General features: G+C 37.1%; 1 protein-coding gene across 1 annotated transcript in view; it reads right to left on the reverse strand.

The window, feature by feature from the left end:
• The window catches only part of nectin1b (nectin cell adhesion molecule 1b), a 321,725-nt gene that overhangs the window by 229,157 nt on the left and 71,512 nt on the right, over positions 1-21,056 (reverse strand). Inside the window, 3 exon segments of the mRNA XM_067419324.1 lie at positions 4,614-4,731; positions 7,136-7,435; positions 13,359-13,733. Of these exon segments, the coding sequence (XP_067275425.1) occupies positions 4,614-4,731; positions 7,136-7,435; positions 13,359-13,733 (793 nt within the window).

Raw genomic sequence — 21,056 nt, forward strand, 5'->3', positions numbered from 1 at the left:
TATTTCCCAACCTAATTTGGCTATACTTAATGTTGTATGTATAAGCCTGAAAATTTTCAATTAAAAATGATTTGTATAAGAAATTTTCACAACAAATGTATGTTAGCAACGTCCATACTGTGTTAAGAACACTGCCTTACAACCCCAGTGAGCAAGATAAAGGGGACTATAGTGAGAAAAAGCGAACACACACAATTCTGGAAAGTACAGAAAGAAATTAAAATTGTTAGAATGTTTGGTAGACTTTATCCATTTTTGCTTTGTCTTTTTAATCCCTGACATTTTCTGGGGGACCCCTTACAACCTTCTGGAGGATCCTTGGTCCCCAGTTAGAAAACCCCTGCTCTGCACCATGGTGTTTTTTTTTGTTTGTTTTTTTAATGTTGAACTTCCTTCTCATTCTCACCGTCTTGTACTTCATCTTTTACCTTCTCACTTCCCATTTTTCCGCATTTCATCCCTTCCTTTTCTTCTCTTTCATAATACTTCCTTGGTAGTATTGAAGGGGTCTCAGCATACCAAATACTAATAAAAATGCCTCAAGAAGACCGTAGCTCCATCCGTGAGTCCCTCTTGGCTGCTGTATATGTGTCCTTTGATACCCTGAATAGCCCAGAATGCTCAGAACCCCCCCCCCCCCCCCCCTCTCTCTCTCTCTCTCTCTCTCTCTCTCTCTCTCTCATTAAAACTCACCCCGGTCCACACAGGCAGTGCACCCTGGGCATTGCCAGCTATTAATCCACCGCAGCTGAAGTCCGGTGACATGTTTTCCTTTCCCAGCTTCCACTGCCTAATTACAGAACAAATTGCCACATTTATCTCTCAGTTTTTGCTGCATAATTTCTCCATTTTTAACTGTAACACACGACTAGCACTTCCACTGTGTCCAGCGCTGTTGGTGGTGTTCGGTATTGTGCGCATTTACACGTGCATTTATGGGAATTAGCTGGGTGATGAATGACAGGGCATTTTGCAGTGCTAATTGGCATATAAGTGTGGCACATACGGGTACAGCATGGCACTGAATAAAAATGCTGCACAAGGGAGTTCATGCAGAAGGTTATATGGGTCATCTTACAAAGTTGACCTGACCCAGGGGCGCAGGAACAATCTGGAACAACACATTAGAAGCCTTATCAGCTTGTCTCATGAATATTAATTACATGATGTAACCAGTGATAGGTTGATAGGTCAGGCCAATTAATCACCATCAGCTTGCTGAGTCCACTTGGCCCAAATGTGTAAGTTCAAAAATATGCCAACAGCCCTTTCAATGGATAAATTTTGTGTATATACAGTACAGGTCAAAAGTTTGGACACATTACTATCTGGAATGTTTTTGAAAGAAATTTCTTCTGCTCATCAAGCCTGCATTTGTTTGATCAAGAATACAGACAAATTTTTTTTTTAATAATAATATTGTGATACATTATTACAATTTAAAATAATTGGTTTTCAATGTATTATACTTTAAATGATCATTTATTTCTGTAATGCAAAGCTGAATTTTCCGTATCATTCCTCCAGTCTTCAGTGTCACATGATCCTTCAGAAATCATTCTCATATGATGATTCATTTTCAAAGTTGGAAACAGTTCTGCTGTTTAATATATTTTCATAATCTGTGATATATATATATATATATATAGGACACATTACTATTTGTGTCAAAAAACTTATTTTCATACATATGTATTTATTTAAATTAATTAATTAATTTATTCAGCAAGGATGCAAGACACCAAAGACTAGAGTAGTGATAGTGAGTAGCGTTACTGAGTCTTCCTCTAAAACATACTGTCATGACTTTTGAATGGCAGTGTATATAGAACTTAGTTTAATGTTTAATAATAATACTAATATTATATTATAAATTAATAAAAATATTATTATAAATATAATGTAATATCAGCAACAGAACATGTCTGAGAGTGTTTCAGACTGTCGGCCAACCTCTGTGTAATGTTCTTATGTTTGTGTGTGTGTGTGTGTGTGTGTGTGTGTGTGGGTGGGGGGAGGGTTAATGGTTATCAAAAGTTTAATAAATGATGAATGAGCAATGGTTGCTTCAGCTTTGACCTCACCTAAACACCAGCATTGTCCGTGGAAAGGTTTGCAAAACAGACCTGAAACTGTGCAGTCAACATATTCATTTGGTAGGCAAAGCAATTATGTCATCTTTTGCCAGCATAGTTTGCATCCAAACCCGTAGCACCAGAAACTCGACAAAAATCCTCATCACAAGACTCATAATGACAAACAAGAGTATATCTCTTTCTCTGTCCTTTCAAACTAGTATATTGTTAAGGTAAACATACACAAAGCGGTGCTTACTTTCTCATGTTTGATCTTGTTTGATGGGTTATCAATGGCTCCGCGAGTTCTGAATAGAGCCATTGTAAACGGCTTTACTTATCTTGATTGAGTGCTAACAACCAATGAATGAAGAAGTAGTTTACTAAAGGAAATTATTCTCTTATCAGTCATAACACATCAAAGCTGTCATGTAGTATTACAGTAAACTGAATATTTCAGAGGAGAGCTCTTCAAACATCAGTCATCATTTATTTAGTTTAATGATGCCGATATACACAACCAGACATTTGGACACACCGATCATCATTAACTTGAAAAAAATGATCTAAAGGTTTGACATTAGTTTTGCACACACATATAAATTATGCATTTCTATAAAAACTCAAATTTGATTTATTTTTTAAAGGGAGGGATTAGAAGTGAAGGAAAATCAGGCAACGAGTGTTCAACAAACTCTTCTTACTGTTAAAAGTAATACAAAATAATGCGTTTGTTTAACTTGTATCTGTTGGTGTTATTTAATCATTTTGAAGACGTGCTATAATGATCAGTAAAGACTGTAATGTGTATTTGAAAAAACAAAAACAAAAAAAAAACCTATTACACACATACACACACGTTTGTTTTTGTGAATAGGCGCAATGGGTTTTATACTGTACAAACCGTATTTTCTATCTCCTTACACTGCTCCAACCCCTAAATCTACCCATCACAGGAAACATTCAGCATTTTTACTTTCTCAAAAAAACTCATTCTGTATGATTTATAAGCATTTTGAAATATGGGGACATGGCCAATGTCCTCATATTCAACCCGATCACACATAAATGCGTATAAATAGTACGAGTGTGCAATGTCGTGGAATGTATACGCCAAAACTCATTTTGGCATGCATATGATACGCTGTTTTTCGCGTGCATATGATACGCACTTTATGGCGTTTATATGACACGCTCTCTTGGGTAGTGGGGTGGGGGGTTCGTATGTATAATATGCCATAAAATGCGTATCATATGCACGCAAAAAACAGCGTATCATATGCACGCCAAAATGAGTTTTGGCGTATAAATTCCACGACATTGCACACTCGTACTATTTTTTTGAGAGTATTTTTTGAGAGATCCGGCTGTCATATTTAACCCTTTCCTTGTAATACCTGTGTCATACCTATGTCATTATCAACCCGATCACACATAAATGCGTATAAATAGTACGAGTGTGCAATGTCGTGGAATGTATACGCCAAAACTCATTTTGGCGTGCATATGATACGCTGTTTTTCGCGTGCATATGACACGCACTTTATGGCGTATATATGACACGCGCTTGGGTAGGTTTAGGGTGGCGGGGCGTATATATGACACGCACTTGGGTAGGTTTAGGGTGGTGGGGTGGGGGGTTCGTATGTATAATACGCCATAAAATGCGTATCATATGCACGCGAAAAACAGCGTGCCATAGACACGCCAAAATGATTTTTGGCGTATACATTCCACGACATTGCACACTCGTACTATTTATACGCATTTTTGTGAGAATACCCTGGTCATTATACACATTTTAGTCCTCATATTTTACAAAAACATGCCCACATGCACACACACACACATGCACACACACCAAAATGTATTCAGACACCTTCAACATTTTCTCACATTATCACAGTTTATTCGCCATAGTTTAGAAAATGCTTTAATTAAAAACGAGTTAAACTGTGTCAGAACAAATTCATCATGATAATGTGAGATGACGTTGATAGAAAGATATGGATTACAATCAACCAATCAGCTGAAAAATTAAGTTAAATTATGTACACAGATAATACCACATTAGGTCAACCAATTCCCAAGCAATGCTTCATTTGTTCAGTGTGTGATGTAAAAGGTCGCCTTAGCAAATAAAGAAAAAAAACCTTCAGCTAAACATGGTCAGGTCAAAGTGTCTGAATAGGTTTGGTCCAAAATGTGTATACACTTTACTGTTTAAGTCCAATGTATGAAGAATTTGTGCTATCCTCACTTACATAAATTAACTAGTAAAAAAAAAAAAAAAAAATTATATATATATATATATATATATATATATATATATATATATATATATATATATATATATATATATATATATATATATATAGGCAATAATTATTTAAAATCTGATAACATATTGCTTTTTTACTCTTCACTATGCTTTTCACTTAATAAACATTACTCATTCATCCCAATTATATTAATAAACTGACACAACGAAACGATTGTTCGTAATGTAGATTAGTAGGTCAGGAGAGAATAACTCACAGTTTCCACTGGTAGACGGTGACGGGTGGGTTGGCGTCCGCGTTGCACATGAGCTTCACGTTTTGACGATTCAGGTACCAGTTCCCGTCAAAGCCCTCGATTTTTACCTCCGGCTCATCTGCATAAAAGCAAAAAAAAACATCTTCAGGCAGAGGCTCAGATGGCTGTTCTGGATCACATGACTTGACGATGGGTGCTTGTCATAATACTGATTAATGGTCTGGGCTCATATCTGAAAGGTCAAGAGTTTATTTCTTAAGCGATTGGGAGGAGAGCCAACAAGTGAAGGGTTACTGAGACTACAACCACCACTGTGCCCTTTAGCTACCCACTTAGCCTCAAGCTACTCCAGGGCAACTCTTCTAGAAATTGGCCTAATTGGATAAGAACCTAAGCTAAATGCCAAATTTCAATTCATTACGGCACAATTTTTTACTATTAATGACAATATTAAAATGCACTGCATACTTGATGGTACCGGTCGGTAATTTCTATGTCTCTTCAGATTTATTCTTAATTGCTTTTATTAGCATGTATAAGGCTGAGAAAATTCAATTTGGAAATGTTATACCAAAGGGTAACTTGATTAACAAAACACTCAAAGTAAATCAAGAATCAGGACGGGTGATTCTCTGTGAACTTGCCGTCACTCTAAACATGGCCTTTCACACAGACACGCCACAAGAACAATATATTCTATAGCATAGCGTGGGAGATTGGGTGGATTTCCTCTATCAGTGGGCTTCACGGGGGCTGGAATACTGTTCTAAACCACCCTAAACAATAGCTGATAACAACAGCGGCTGAGACAGGCCAGTGACACATCTCTTCCTGCTCTGAACCTCCTCCACAGAACTTGCGTAACAGTACAGCATAAATGCTAACTTAAGCTATCTTATAACCAAGCACAAATGTATTTATAAGCCTTTTTAGACACTCCATGGGGTTTTATGTAAATGTATCATTAATTGGATTAAATATTGTATAACACAGATATATGTCATTTTGTCATGTATAATATATACACTACCAGTCAAAACAGATTGTGAAAGAAGTCTTTTATGCTCACCAATTCTACATTTATTCTGCAACTTCCTATTAATATAATGTAATTTATTTCTGTGATTACTTTGGTCTTCTAGCCTGATGTCGTCATACTCAATTCTAGTCTGTGATTATGGGCCGTGTTTCAACCGAACCAGGAAAGACCTCAATTGGATAGACCTACAACCAATCAGAGCAACGAAGCAATGCATAGTTGTCAATAGAACTCAAATTCACGCACGCTGGAAGAAGTAGAAGACTTTGCCGGTGTTGTAAAATAATTTAAGAATGCACAGAGTACATACCAACAAGATCATCATTTTTGAGACAAATAGTAAAGTTGAATGCAATTATAAATAAGTTCTCCTTTTAGGATTAGAATTAATTCAATTACGGACAGCTCCTGTTCGGGCAACGGATCAAGCCCAGACCAAATTTCCCAAACTCAAATGTTGTGGACGGGGTCTTCAGTATCACATGATCCTGAATCTTTCTAATATGCTGATTTGGTGCTCAGTTATTATTGGTGCTGAATTTGATTAGCTGCTTAATGAAAACTGATACATTTTACATTTACAATTATTCATGTAGAAGATGCTTATATAGGAATACAGGAAGCGATCTGTCGAGAAGAGGCGAAAAATCACAAAAAGTGCTTAAAATACTAAGCTTTGGTTGGACATTGCTTAGAGTAGAATAAGCTTGAATACGGAGGGGATATAGGAAAATGGAGGTTAGGATTCTTTAAATCAATCATTTAATCAATAGTTAAAAAGACTAGTATTTATTTCAAATTTAAATATGTTGTAACATTATAAATGTTTTACCTCAAACTTTTGAATACCTTTAGTGTATCAGTTTTCACAAAAATATTAAGCAGCAAAGACATTTTTCAAAATTGACCATGTGAAATATTTCTTAAGCATCAAATCAGCATATTAAAATGATTTCTGAAAGATCAAGATGCTGAAAATTCAGCTTTGCCATCACAGGAATACAATTTATTTAAAAAAATGTTTTAAAATAGAAAACAGATCTTCAAATTCAAATAATATTTCACAATATTATCAGACAACTGTACAACTGTATCACTGACAACTGAAGAAATTATGCTGATAATTCAGCTTTGCATCACAGAAATAAAATATCAGTAAGAAAATATCTGTAAAATATCATATATATATATATATATATATATATATATATATATATATATATATATATATATATATATATATATATATATATATATATATATATATATATATATATATATATATATATATATATATATATATATAGGCAATAAATATTTAAAATCTGATAACATATTGCTTTTTTACTTTTCACTATGCTTTTCACTCAATAAACATTACTCATTCATCCCAATTATATTAGTACATTAGTAGATTAGTTAATTCTAATTTCTTGTGTTTCTGCTGGAATTTGAAAGATATGAAGAAAAGCATTGTTCTTACACTGCACGTTGAGTATGACGCTGTCTACAAAGCGCTCTAAACGGTAGGTGACGACGCAGGTCAGCTTTTGCCGGTGTGTCTCGCGGCTGGGCAGCACGATGTAGTTGCTTCGCACGGTCACGGTGCCATTCGGATTGCGAGTTTCCTGAAATGTGGCCTCTCCCTTCAGAGTGGTGTCCCATTTGATGACGCTGGGAGGCTTGCCGTTAGCCGACATGCAGGTGGCCACGGGCATCTTGCGTTTCGGAGTCCTTGCCACGATGGTGGGTGAAGTCAAGGACATCTTGGTCACTGGCCGTGCTGGAAAAAAGAAGTAAAGAGTAAATAAAACAGGGATAGAAACAACGTGGGAAATACTGTGTTGAAAGAAGCAACAAAGGTGCCTTTGAGATCCACTTCCTTTAACTCTAATCTTGCTGTTCTGAAAAGTCGTCAGTACAAATCAAGCAGTTTACTAATTTCCTTTTCCCCATACCCCGTGTTCAAAGCAAAGGCATCAGTCGAGCACTCAAACAGATGTAGAAACCACTCGTTTCTCGCGGTGCCCAAAGTCATCCAATCTCGATCCTTTATGAGCTGCCAATTAGCAATTAACGAGGCCCGCATCAAAAGGGAAGATGTGTGTTTATGTGATTGCGTGTCAAAGAGTGCTGATAGAGGGTCTGAGGTTTGTGGCGAGGGTTGATATGACATGAAGAGGCTCTTTGAAAGCACTGAGTCGGTTATCTCCATTCAGGTTGCTCGCGTTTACTGCAATGCCAGCATTCTCCGAGGACGCATGTGAACGTGATAGACAAAATTGGCTTGGGAGTTAACAAGCCACACCAGTGAAAAAAATAAATAAATAAAAAACACCCTGTACTTGAGCCAAGCGGCTCCCTTTGCTGGCTTAATGGAAAACATATCAACACTTCATTTCTAATTAGATCTGCAATCAGTGGGAGCATAACCCACCTCTCTAACGAGATACTCCTCTCTTGCCCTCCAACACACACACACACACACACACACACACACACACACACACACACACACACACACACACACACACACACACACACACACACACACACACACACACAAACTCACACACACGTCATGTTGATTTTCCTAACCTGTGCAACTTCCTAGGAGATGAATCATTGAACGAAATGCTTCAATTGATGTCTGTTTAGGACATTTATTTATTAAATAAAAAAGTTCACCTTACAATACAAATTTATGGTTTACGTACCCTCCTTCCGCACCAGTCCCATTTTACGTTTCAGGTTAAGCAGAATGTCAGAGAATCTGTTCTTCATGCAATGAAAACGGGTCTGTATTTAAACAGGCACCATAAGGCACTTTGTTGTGCATTATATTCCAAATCGTCTGAAGTCATATGATGTATGGATCAATATGATCTATTGCCAGGATTCTCAAAGGTAGCATTTTAATAATTTAACAACAGCATTTGCATGTTCATGGTTCATTGATTTATTATATAATATAATATTATAATAATATATTATATAATATTTCATCTTTTTTACATTTTTAGGATTTAAATACCCCCCTGACAATAATTAAAATTGTATGATTTAAATTTCACAGAAAAGACGCCTAGTTCCAGACTAAAATACATGTTTGAGCTGTATTCTAAAATATGTCATAGGTTTTCTCAATATGCACATGAGTAATGTTTTATGGCCCTTATGGCCCTTAAAGTATATGGCCCTGTATGACAGCATAAAGGGAGGAATTCCTTATATGGACAGGATGAGTTTTTGCCAGTCAACCAGGTGTGCGTTTCCCAAAAAGTATCGTTAGCCACCTATGGTTGCAAGTTCCGTCGTTATCAACATAGTCCAACTAGTCTGTTTCCCGAAACCATCGTTCCAGCAAACAGATTCGCAAACTTGTGTGGTTGCAACGACAGCTCTCGACCTGTGGTTAGAAGCATAGTTTCTTTTTAGGATGACATGTGAACTTAATAAATCCTTATCTTGAGCAAAACAAGCAAGCTGACATACGTTTTTTTTATTTTGTCAGGAGATTCAAAGCACCTTTTCTGAAAAGTGTGCATGTGCAGACGTGCTCTAGTACGTAAGAACGAGCCTATGATTGAATCTGGAAATAAAGCAAAATAACTGGGAAAAATAAGAATTAGCCCTGAGATGCCATGTTTATAATTTATAGCAAAAAAAATCTAGCAAAGATTGACAAAAAAACGGTGGTGGCTAGCTAGTTGAGTTCTTCAACGATGCAACATACTATGGTAGTTAAGCATTGAGTTACATCGCTGTACGGAAAACGAGCCCCAGAGCAAGCGCAAGAGCACACCCATCAGCGGCGGTTGGTTAAGGGAGCCATCGGCAGCGCTGTCATTTTTTAGTCCACAAATCAACAATGTCATTAAAGAAGTGTGTTTCAGGTTGTTATAGAAAGATAACCTTGTTCAGCTTCCCAAATAAACCAGCTTTAAAGGAATAGATCACCCACAAATGAAAATTACCCTATGATTTACTCACCCTCAAGCCATCCTAGGTGTAAGACATTCTTCTTTCAGACGAATACAATCAGTTATATTAAAAAACTCCTAGCTCTTCCAAGCTTCATAATGACAGTGACTTATAAAAATTAATCTATCCATCATATAACTGCTCCACTTTATCTAAAAGAAGAATGTCATGCACCCAGGATTACTTGAGGGTACGTTAATCATGGGGTATTTTTCACTTTTGGGGGAACTATCTCTTTAAGGCAGGGGTCTCCAACCTTTTTTCTTTTGAGAGCTACTTTTTAAAATGAAAGTCGCCAAGAGCTACTCATGTTATACAATACTTAAACAATACTATACTATACAATACTATAAACAATTGATCATAATTCTCATATTAACAACGATGCAAACTGTTTTAAACCTGAAAGAGTTTAGTAGTAGTTCCAGTAGTCGGTACCAATACCATAAAATTTGTCTGGTACTACGTTGTTATTTTTATTTTTATTTAATTTAATTAATTCAGTTTATTATTTATGATGATAATCATTATAAGTAAATGATACTTTTAACATTTAAAGGCTATGCTGTTTAAAAGTAAACATTGTTTACAAATAAAAGATCAAGTGAAAAATAAGCACCCAACTAGGCATAATTAGTATTATTAGTAGAGACGTGTTATTATTACATAGAGACGTAATTAAATCTACTGTAGCCTAATATATTCTGTCAATGTCTTGACATTCTAAAAACCAAACTTTTATTTTGACGGGTTGCCATGAAGACCTTTGAGTGTGTTCATATGACAAATTTCTCAAATGAAACAGCAAATTCTCACGAAGAGACAGTTTATGCGTCCCTATCCTCATATAGTGACACGGCAGCTCTACAAAGACAGCGAGTGTCTCACATGAACGCACTGTATGTGTGTGTGTGTGCAGTGCACGCGCCCTCGCATCTACGCCCGTTATTCACTCAGAGACAGAGAATTTGCAGGAGTAATATTTAAATAGTATTTTGCAGTTTAATATTCATAGACACTAGTATTCGACTACAGTCTGGAGCCCTGCACTTGGATTAACATGGGCGACTGAACGAAGCTGTGGTACCGAATACAGCCTACTAGTTGGTACTACAGAATTATTTGATTCTTTATTGTCAACTTTCAAATAAATAGCCAAAACATTTAAAAATAAAATGTTTGGATGCAGCTCACTAGTAGGTGGCGCTATGGTGAGCTATTTTTGGACCAGTCTCGCGGTTGACTCATGTAGTCCTTGCGGGCGACCTGTTGGTGACCCCTGCTTTAAGGAAACAGTACACAGCACGGAGTTCTGCAAGTGTGTTTGCTTGTTCCCGGTCATGAGTCGAAGCTGCAGGCGGTGAGTGAAACTGCATTAAAAGTCTGTTTTATTGGCAGTCGGTGTGTAAGTGCATATAATGTCAGCAACATGAAAGTATAGTGAATCGGAAGTAATCCAGAAATAATGCCACGGTGTATTGTGTGTGTGTGTGTGTGTGTGTGCATGCTTGTGTCTCTTTAGCTCCGCCCACTGCACGCCTCCACTAGCTCGGCTGTTTTCCGAAAATAATCGGTACAGCATATCTCTTTTTTATAGCTATGATGAAACTAAAAACTCTTCTGAATATGACGGATGCAATCCTACTCGATAGGTGCTCAAGTTTAACACAAGATTGGCAGAATTTTTACTATACTGTTTTTACTTGTGTGAAGCTATTCTCGAAAACATGCATGAATACATTATATCTGCAGGTCGACTAAAGCGGCAGAGGACGCAGCTCTTTCTGTTGCAGTGAACACTGATCAATACATGTAAAGTGTGTGAAAGGTTTGAGCCAAGCACATTACACACAAGACCTAAAGCGGTCAAGGACAAAGATGATTTTTTCTCAAGGACTTAACAGGGTTATGAATAAAATATTGCTGAAAAAAATCCACAAAATCCATTTACACCTTACTACCTGCTAACCATGACAACACCTTGTCAGGGTTGAGAGTGCTGAGAATATTCAAGAAAATGACACCTATTTCTTGCCAGTGCACCCCTGGTGTTATATCTGTGTAAAATACCTTGCTGCTCAGTGCAAAACCGAGTAATCTTGTTCTTACTTATTAACTATTTATTAACTATTGACATTTTTAATCTAAATGAACAAATTCTTAGTGAATTAAAGTTATTGCATGAAAATCATTCATGAAACATGAGCACCCAGGTGAAAAATGTACAATTAAATGCATTAAAAATGTACTTGAGTAAGTTTCTAGAACAATACAAATATATTATAATGCATTTTTAACACATTTAATTGTAGGTCTTTTTCATCTGAGCAGAATGAATTTGTGTAAACCGATTGAAATATTATTTTGTAAACGGTCACTTTTGATGCAAAAAAAGTAAAAAAAGTCTTAAAATACTTACATAAAATGTATAATTCACTCCACTGTAAAAAAAATATTTAGTAAAAAAGTTACCTGGTTGCCTTAAAATTTTGAGTTCATTGAAATTAAAATTTTGAGTTAATACAATGAACAATTTTTGAGATTTGACAACCTTTATTAAAATATTATTAAAAGATTTTGTAAGCATATAGGGTAATTATGTGTGTTTTATTTCTGATGATGCAGTGAAACTTGCCAAATAGTGCTATTTTCATGATTTATCAATTTTTTTTTTATGTGGTTCAGATACAATATTATTTTGAGTTTCTATTTATTAAACAAATTTCCTTCATTGTATCAACTAAAATTTTTAATTTCAATAGTTTCAAAGTATTTCAAAGTTTAACCAACAAAAAAACATGTTTTTTTTTTTTTTTTTTTACAGTGTGTGGATTAGTATGTAAATGGTTTGTGTGAATAATCTTATACAACTCATAGCATTCAATAAAAAAAATAAAAAAATAATAATAAAAAAAATAATTGCAATCAATTTTCACATTTAATGTTCGTATAAATTGTAAAAAAAAAAAAAAAAAAAAAAAAAAAATTACAGAGTAACCTGTCACATTTAATGTGAATTATGTTTTGAAACCATTTATAAAATAAATTAAACTTAAATTATACAGCTCTGGAAAAAATTAAGAGACCACTTAACATTGAAATATCAATCAGTCTTTTATTTTTTCCAGAGCTGTCTGTACCATTATTTGCATATAAATTGCAGAATTTTATATAAAAACCATGTATGTACAATTTACTCTGCTTTGAAAACGTCTTAAGGAAATTCCAAACAAATTTCAATCAATGAGATTTTTAGTGCAATTTTTTTTTTGTGCAAATTCTGTGTAAATATATATATATATATATATATATATATATATATATATATATATATATATATATATATATATATATATATATATATATATATATATATATATATATATATATATATATATATATATATTAATCTTTTTTCTTTTTTTTCATTTACATACATTGTAAATTGTACATATAACTATTCTTACACAAATATTATCACTGGATTTAAATGTTTCTGAGAAAATTACACACACACAAAAGATCTGCTTGTTATTTGTGAACGAGGCACATTGTCACGTGAATGTGACAGTTTACGGAATGATTTTATGAATGACAGAAATTTGTTCAGCTCAAGTTTCAAGAATGACGCCCATTGATCCTCTGTTTGTGAATGAGCTCTTTTCACAGGAGAACAGCACTATACACATGTACGGTCTCAACTGTCAGTGTGGTGCTCTTACCAAAGACGGTGAGGTTGACCATATTCTCCCTGTTGCCTGCTGGGAATGTGGTGTACTCGCAGATGTAGGCCGCTTCATCAGAGAGCCGTAGGCTGGTGAACACAATGGTGGTATCCTCAAGAGAAGAAGGGGTCCTCTGGCGCACAGCAGGGTGCTTGAAGCTCACGCGGTCTTTAAAAGGGGGCAGCACAGATACTCCCAAAGCTGGGTTGGCGGTGGCGACGTTTTGTTTGGTGCCATTTATCAGCTTTTGCCAGGTGACTTGGGAGATCTTCACCGGTGGCTTGCCGTTGTTGAAGACACATCGCAGCTCGACTGTATCACCCACAAATCCAGACTTGCTGGGGTCCGTCTGCACTGACTGCCCGTTCCCTGCTGCAGAAAGACAGGAAGAGGGACATTACAAAACAATCAACCAATCAATGCTGAGAACGATGACTGATTAATGCACTATTCTCACTATGTGCATGATTTAAATTTTAAGTCTAAATGAATGTTGGAAATATTTTATGATTAAATACGTTTTCACGGGTTCACACCTACATTAAATTAAATAGCAGCCTGGGAAAACCCAGACAACTTATGGGAAATTTAGATTTGCTCTGCAAGTAGTCTGGCAAAGAGCCCATTCAAGCTCATTTCTAATCCGTGGAAATCGCGGCACCAATCAGAAACGTTGGGGCGGCTTTACACGATGACGACAGCGCAGCTTTTGTACATCACAAAGATGGATGACGCCGTGGTGAAACATCACTCGCTCTAATCAGCTATGGTGTCTGTTTTAAGCAATTTCAACTTTTCCCTTTCGTTAAAACCAGAGCAAAGAACAACACTGGACTACCAGATGTGGATTACACCGGCTATACTTATATGAGGAGGATGGGAGTGTGATCATGTGTTAACACACACAACAGCTCTGGATCTGGCCTTTCTGTGATTATTTCCTCACACTAGATCTGGTAGTCATGTAAAAATTGTAAATAATTGTCAATAAAAAACTAGCGTAACTATGCTGAAGTCTGAAAATGATCTAACACATCTGAAATGACTGAATCTGACTAAAGTTTGTGAGACACAATTTTCCAAAGACTCATCAATATTATTTTATTTTCAAAATATTGCAAATCGCATTCTAATCACGATACAAATGCCTTACAACGGGGTTAATGCGATCAGAGCTTGATGTTTTCTGTTCAACGTCAATACAGGATGTTTCAGTCGGTCTGAGATGCTATTAGGTTTTCCAAATTTGGCAAAAATGTTGATGGAGTGGCGGGGGACACCAGCTATTGTCATATTTCTTTTACAACAAAGGGAAAAGCCATCAGAAGCCATTGCAACATCTTCCTCGAAATCACAAACAGAGAACTGCTGTCTCAGATGTTTCTCCGTCGCTCTGAATACGTCAGCGTCCGTTGGTGACGCCCCTTTGGAAATGATTTGTCTATGAAGCTTTGCCAGATCATAACTCAGTTACTACTGAGAATGGTCTGGTTTTAACCAGGCTAATTAAATAGTATGTGTATTTGGCATGCTGTCCTAGGGAGGGCTTCGGGCTCTGAATTTTTGGCCCGAATCCAGAGCCCCCCCACCCCACCCCCCAAATTAATTTTACTTATCTGATGTGCTCCTCCCGCAATTTGTTAATAAAGCATCACTAAAATTTTTTTCTCTATGAACATTATTAGCTAGTGCTAATAAATAGATGATCAATTAAATTACAATATAGGGATTAAAAAAAAAAAAAAAAAGATGTTCACACACTGAACCTAGGCTCAGACAAATCTGGATAGTATGCCTGATGAAACCCTGAGTTGTCAAAAACGTTTCACTCTTTGCACTATTTTATTTTATTTTAATACATTTGAATTTGATGAGTTGATAAATTGACCATTTACTTTAACAACAGTCGGCCATGCATCTTCAAAATTGACAACCCTAGCCGAAGTTACCACAACTCATTGACTCGACTCTGACTTTCTCGCTACAATTGAGTGCGTCCAAACAGCTACCATGGCAATTCAACAGGAGTACTTCAAACGCTGTCATCGTCGACAAACCGAACTAATTACACGCATAGCAGCGGTGTTTACAGCATTAGGACTTCAAGAGCTCCGGATGTAGACTTTCCCTGCATGTGTAATGATGGTAGATCCCCCTCCCCGACACTGATCCTGACTGCCAACCCTCCTACACCACTCCATCCTAATTATTTCTCATTGGTAAACATCTCGGTGACAGCCTCAAGCACCTATTAATGGAAACAATGTGGGATCCAGTCTGAGTGTGCCCGCAATGATGGCACTTGAATTAAGCTACAATAAACCAGGCAGGCAATTAGTAGTAAACGAATGGGTTTTCTATTTTTTTCCCTGAAATGCTTTCAGGAGTTGTGAAGGTATCTGTCACGTAGAGGATGCCTCCATTGCCCCCGGTTAAAACAATAGTGGTTTTGTCTCTATAGATAACCCAAAATACGGCGTGCCCCACGGTCAAATACATGTTATTTTGGCAGGCCCCTGGTCTTTTGTCTCCTTGGTGACCTTCGTTTGCCCCCTCCAGCTGAGAATGATGTGTCAACACTCAAACCCCTCCTTCTCGCCCTTCCTTTTCTCTACGTCTCGCTTTCTTGCACGTGCTATTACTCATACTTTTGTTTAACCATCCCCTTTACCTCACCCCTGCGTCTCATTCATATTTTCTTTGTCTTCACTTCCTTAACACCTGACCAGATAACCGGCTCTGCTTACATTTCCAGCCTGTTAGGCTTCCTCAGAAGGGCCATGGCATCCATGGACACTTTCAGTTCCTGTTTAGCTCTACAGAGGCCATTCATAACAGAAGCTTTCCTGAACAATGAATAACTCTGAGGCAAATGTGTCTCTTGAGGGTCCATGACTTCTGTTGTCTTTAACAAACCTGTCGTAAAAGACCAAGAGCAGATATATTTCTCCTCGCCGTCAGGTGCTGTGCTGTCCTGTTGGCCTCACTTCCTGCACAAACATATACTAAACCACAAACCTTTACCTCCCTCTTTCCCGTCTCCCTCTCTCTCTCTTATTTATGACTGGCAAAAGAGGTAATTACCTCCTACAGAGAGACCTTAGCAAAGAGGAAGTAACTCTGAACTACTGTGCTTAATCATGCCACTCATAAAAGTAGTACATACTGGAGGGGAAAAAGTCATTTGTATCCCTAATATATATATATATATATATATATATATAAAATGCTATAAAGTTGACATCATCGCCTTTCAGGAAGGTAACTTTCAAGGATAATGTAAAGCCTTCTTTAATATTTCAACTTTTGTTTTGGTGTTTGTCATCTTAAAATGTCAACCCTGTTACCAAAAGTGTGTACAGTAAACAACTGCACATTAAAAAGTGCATGTTTGTTGAAATATCAGTATTAAATCATCTTTCTAAGAGTAGTTTTGTGACCTTGAGCAACCTTTTTGAATGGTCCTACATTTAAAATAGTGATTTAGATTGATTAACACTTTTTTTCCAAATCATATAAAAAGCATTTTTTTTTTTTATCAGGTTTTCAAGCTGTAAAAGGAACAGTGGAATTTACCATATGAGTCTAAATATTGTTTTACAGAAAATATTCAAATTATTACCTGCTGAAAATGAGACTTTAACAGGCAAATTTAAATGACTGATTAGGGATCAGCTTCCTACAGATAAGGGTATTCATACGCCATTTAAAGAAAAGTTGACAAACTGGTTTGAGCACAGGCCTGTGGGTAACATCAGTCATGAGTGTTTAACAAGTACGGGCAAGTGTTTAAATGCTAAATTCAAGACTTAAAGGTATTTGAAAGCCAATCTGGGCAAAGTTAAACTTGAGAAGACACTGATAGTATAAAACTACAATTGATCTCATGACCAGCGGGATTGAAACTAGCCACATATTTAGAGAGAAAGAGAGAGAAGGCGGTACATTGTGCACTGCTCATAGATTGTGTGTGTGTGTGTGTGTGTGTGTGTGTGTGTGTGTGTGTGTGTGTGTGTGTGTGTGTGTGTGTGTATGTGTGTGTGCGTGCGTGTGTGTATGTGTGTGTGCGTGCGTGCGTGCGTGTGTGTGTGTGTGCTGAAAACCGAAAAAAAAAAAAAAGTTCATCACAGCACAAACTTCAAAGAAATATACAATATTAGAGAATGCATAGATATTAGAGAACTCATATTGCTGAAGATTTTTCCTCTTTAGTGTTAGACTGTTAGAGTTTCAAGTTTGTGTTTAGAAATAACGAAAGTATTAAATTAAAATATTATTTTATTTATTTTTGCCATGACCTCAGCTGGTTGTCAGCACCTAGCATCTGTGTATGGAATAAACTAAATATTTACTATATGCAAATGTTGCCATCACAGTAATTTTAACGGTGTTTAGTTACTGGTCCAAGTCATGAGAGACCCCTAACACAAAGTATGAGCATCATTGTGATGCTAGCCTTAATAAAGAAAGGTACCAGCTGGTGATGTGTCAGGTTTTTAACCGATGCACACATAACCCTTCATTTCTCATTTACTCAGGCCTGTACGGATGAGATATTTTTGACCAGAGTGTATAGACCCATCAGCAGGCACTGTGAAACGACAGATTGATTGACTAATCGAGTTTGACAGAAAGACGGCTGGCAACCTCTGCACAGCTACCTTGGGGAACACCTGTGTCCTTGTACCCCTTGGTTTGACCCTGTTTCCACCTGCATTTGCTACCGTGACAGGGTCGAGAAAAAAAAAGGAAATGCCTTGTGAAGTACAAATATGACTTACAGCGTTGCCAACAAAAAAACATCCCAGGCAGATCTAGAGGGAGAGAGAGTCTGAAGTATAGGCATAGTTCACTTTAGCTACAAAGAGACATTGCTATAAGAGGAATAGTAGAAGAAGCAGGGAGACTATATCTTGTGAATTCCCTTCTCTGAACCATTCACTTAGACCACCGCAAATAAACCGCTTTTGGGGGAAGTTGTGAGAGAGAGGGGTGCTTTTACAGCTCCAGAACTCAAATCCTCACATTGAGAATCTGAAAGCCTTTGGGCCCCTTGACCCCATTTCAACCTTCTCTTCCTCCACCTCAAGTCTGAAGGGGTCTTCCAAAGAAAGTAGGAGATAGAGAGTAATTATAGCCTGCACAGTGGAGTTTAACAATGGAGGGCAATCAGAGAGAAAACCTGAGAATATAAGCACTTCTGTAAACAATAGCTACAAGAAGTTAAGTTGCTACGAAACGGAAGCAAGGGCAAACAGACAGCAAGATAAAGTTGGAGTTGGCATAAAACTGCCCTCAAAAGCGCGCACACACACACACACACACACACACACACACACACACACACACACACACACACACACACACACACACACACACACACACACAAGTTAAACGTGCAGTATGCAACTTTTGGCCACTAGGGGTCACTCATTCAAAATAATAACAACTGACGTACTTTGGTGACGTCGGGAAAGTGCGTGGGCTCATGGGAGTTGTTGTCATTATTGCCACTGTCAACCAGCGAATCTGGCATCTCCAGCAGAAAACATGTTCACTGACAAGGTAATTGATTGTTATATTACATCTCTATTATTGTTAAGTTTAGTTACGGCTTTTCACTTTATGTAATGTCAATCTAATGAAATAGCAGCAAGCTACCGTTACTTAACAAACTTATCAGTAACGTTAGCTAATGTGTGAGACAGAATGTTGTGCGGGCGGTCGCTATGCCAACATACCTATAAGTTGGTAGGCTATGTTGACATATTAACCGCGCATCATAATTTGAGTTACTCAAATTATAGATATATTGACATGGCATCCGCGATTGTCGAACATTCTGTATATCAACTGTTCAATACGGAAATACATTTCAATTTAGTTTATCATTACCAACATAAAACAGTAAACGAGAGAACCAGCACCTGCAATACGTTGTTCATTGGAACACGCGCTGTGTCGCTCCCCACGTTCATCAATCATTCTAATAAACATTTATTTTGGAACTCGGAGATATATGAATAAGTAGATCATTATTAAATCAATATTATATGTAGCTAGTATTAACATATGATAAAAGTGACGGTCACCTTATATTAATTGACAAAGATAGTGGCATATTACCTTATGAAGCTAACGTTACTTTCTCCAGCTACATATAAAACCAATAATAGCTAGTCCATCTGCGTTTTACACATGACATCATCGTGTCACCAAATATACGGATAGAAATACTTTTGAATCAGTTTTTAAAAAAATAGCTCTTTCAGTCTCCAAAAACAGAGAATCCGCCTGTTTGAAAAGCCGATACAAAATGTATAACATTACGTATTCAGCTAAACGCGTCTCAATGTGGTCAAGATCGCTATGCAATATGCAAACATACAGCATGTTATGATTATATGATTATTATGTTAGCTGAATGGTTACTTAAATGACCTGTTTATTAAAACACAAGCGAGATCAGCATCTCTCTGCAGTCCGAGCTTGTCACGAAGATTTCGCCATCTTTCAAAGGCTTCTCCAAGGTTTACACGTCTCTTGCTTCTTCTACTGTCCCAAAATCTTCTCGGGTCATTTTTTTCACCCTTACGTTTGCGCTTTGTTGAGCTGACAAAACGTACAGGCAAAGAGTAGTCATGATCCATTATCATACAGACTTTTTTATACGGGGGTTCCCCTTATACTGTCTGTCAGTGTTCCTCTTTGAGTTTGGCGGTTCCGCCCATAGATATCTATGGTTCCGCCGAGTTCCGCAGGAAGCAAGACGCAAACGTGGATATGACGTGAAAGACTGGCGACATAACGGAAATAAAGACACGGTCCGTGTCTTCGAATTAAAATATTAATTTCTCTGGATTTAGAAGTTAATTAGAACTGTCGGTATAATGTAAACACACAACTTTAAAAAATATATAACATAGATATAGTGATCTTTTATATTTTTAATGCTGAAACATTACATATTGTGCCTTTAAGTAGGATGATCACTTGCAGACATCTGAGTAATGATGAAAGTGAATTAACACACCGCAGAGCAAATCCTGAGGTCTTAAAGTATCATGCAGTAGACCTGACAAACACACCCAAGGGTGGTGTTACAGACAACATTGACTCTAGTTCCATTTCCAGGTCTTTTAGCTGGACTACATGCAGAAATGCATAATGTGAAGGGGAGTGATCACATAGCAATCACCACATGAACTCAGAAGAGGCTAAAGCCTTCCACAGTTCCCATTGCTCAAGGTAGGTTAAACAATCTCAGTTAATCACATTGCGGCAACTTACGTTTCATCCACCCATCATGTCTCAGACAAAAGCAAATTAAACAAGTCCAACATAATGTGCAACTAGTCCCTCAACACTGACACTTTAAGCACAGAATCTGGCAAGACTTTGAGCATGTAGCTGGAAGTCAAGGATGAATGTGGTTTTCCTCCCGAAGGGTACACTCCGAGGCAGACTTTGTTTTGCTAGCCTAAACACTGAACGGGGACCTCCACAATAATGAGATACATAAAATTCAAGTAGTGCACTCTAAATATCCTAGCCTAATATGTCCTGAGCAAATAAAGTCTTGTTTGCAAATTAGCTGTGGCGCAAACCACCATAGGCTGCGTACACAGCGCAGGTTAAATATTCTCTGAACCTACAGGTGCCAGTATATTCAAAATCAGCAAACAGGAACTTTAA

The sequence above is a fragment of the Pseudorasbora parva genome, chromosome 16, assembly GCF_024679245.1.
Source record: "Pseudorasbora parva isolate DD20220531a chromosome 16, ASM2467924v1, whole genome shotgun sequence".
NCBI lineage: Eukaryota > Metazoa > Chordata > Actinopteri > Cypriniformes > Gobionidae > Pseudorasbora > Pseudorasbora parva.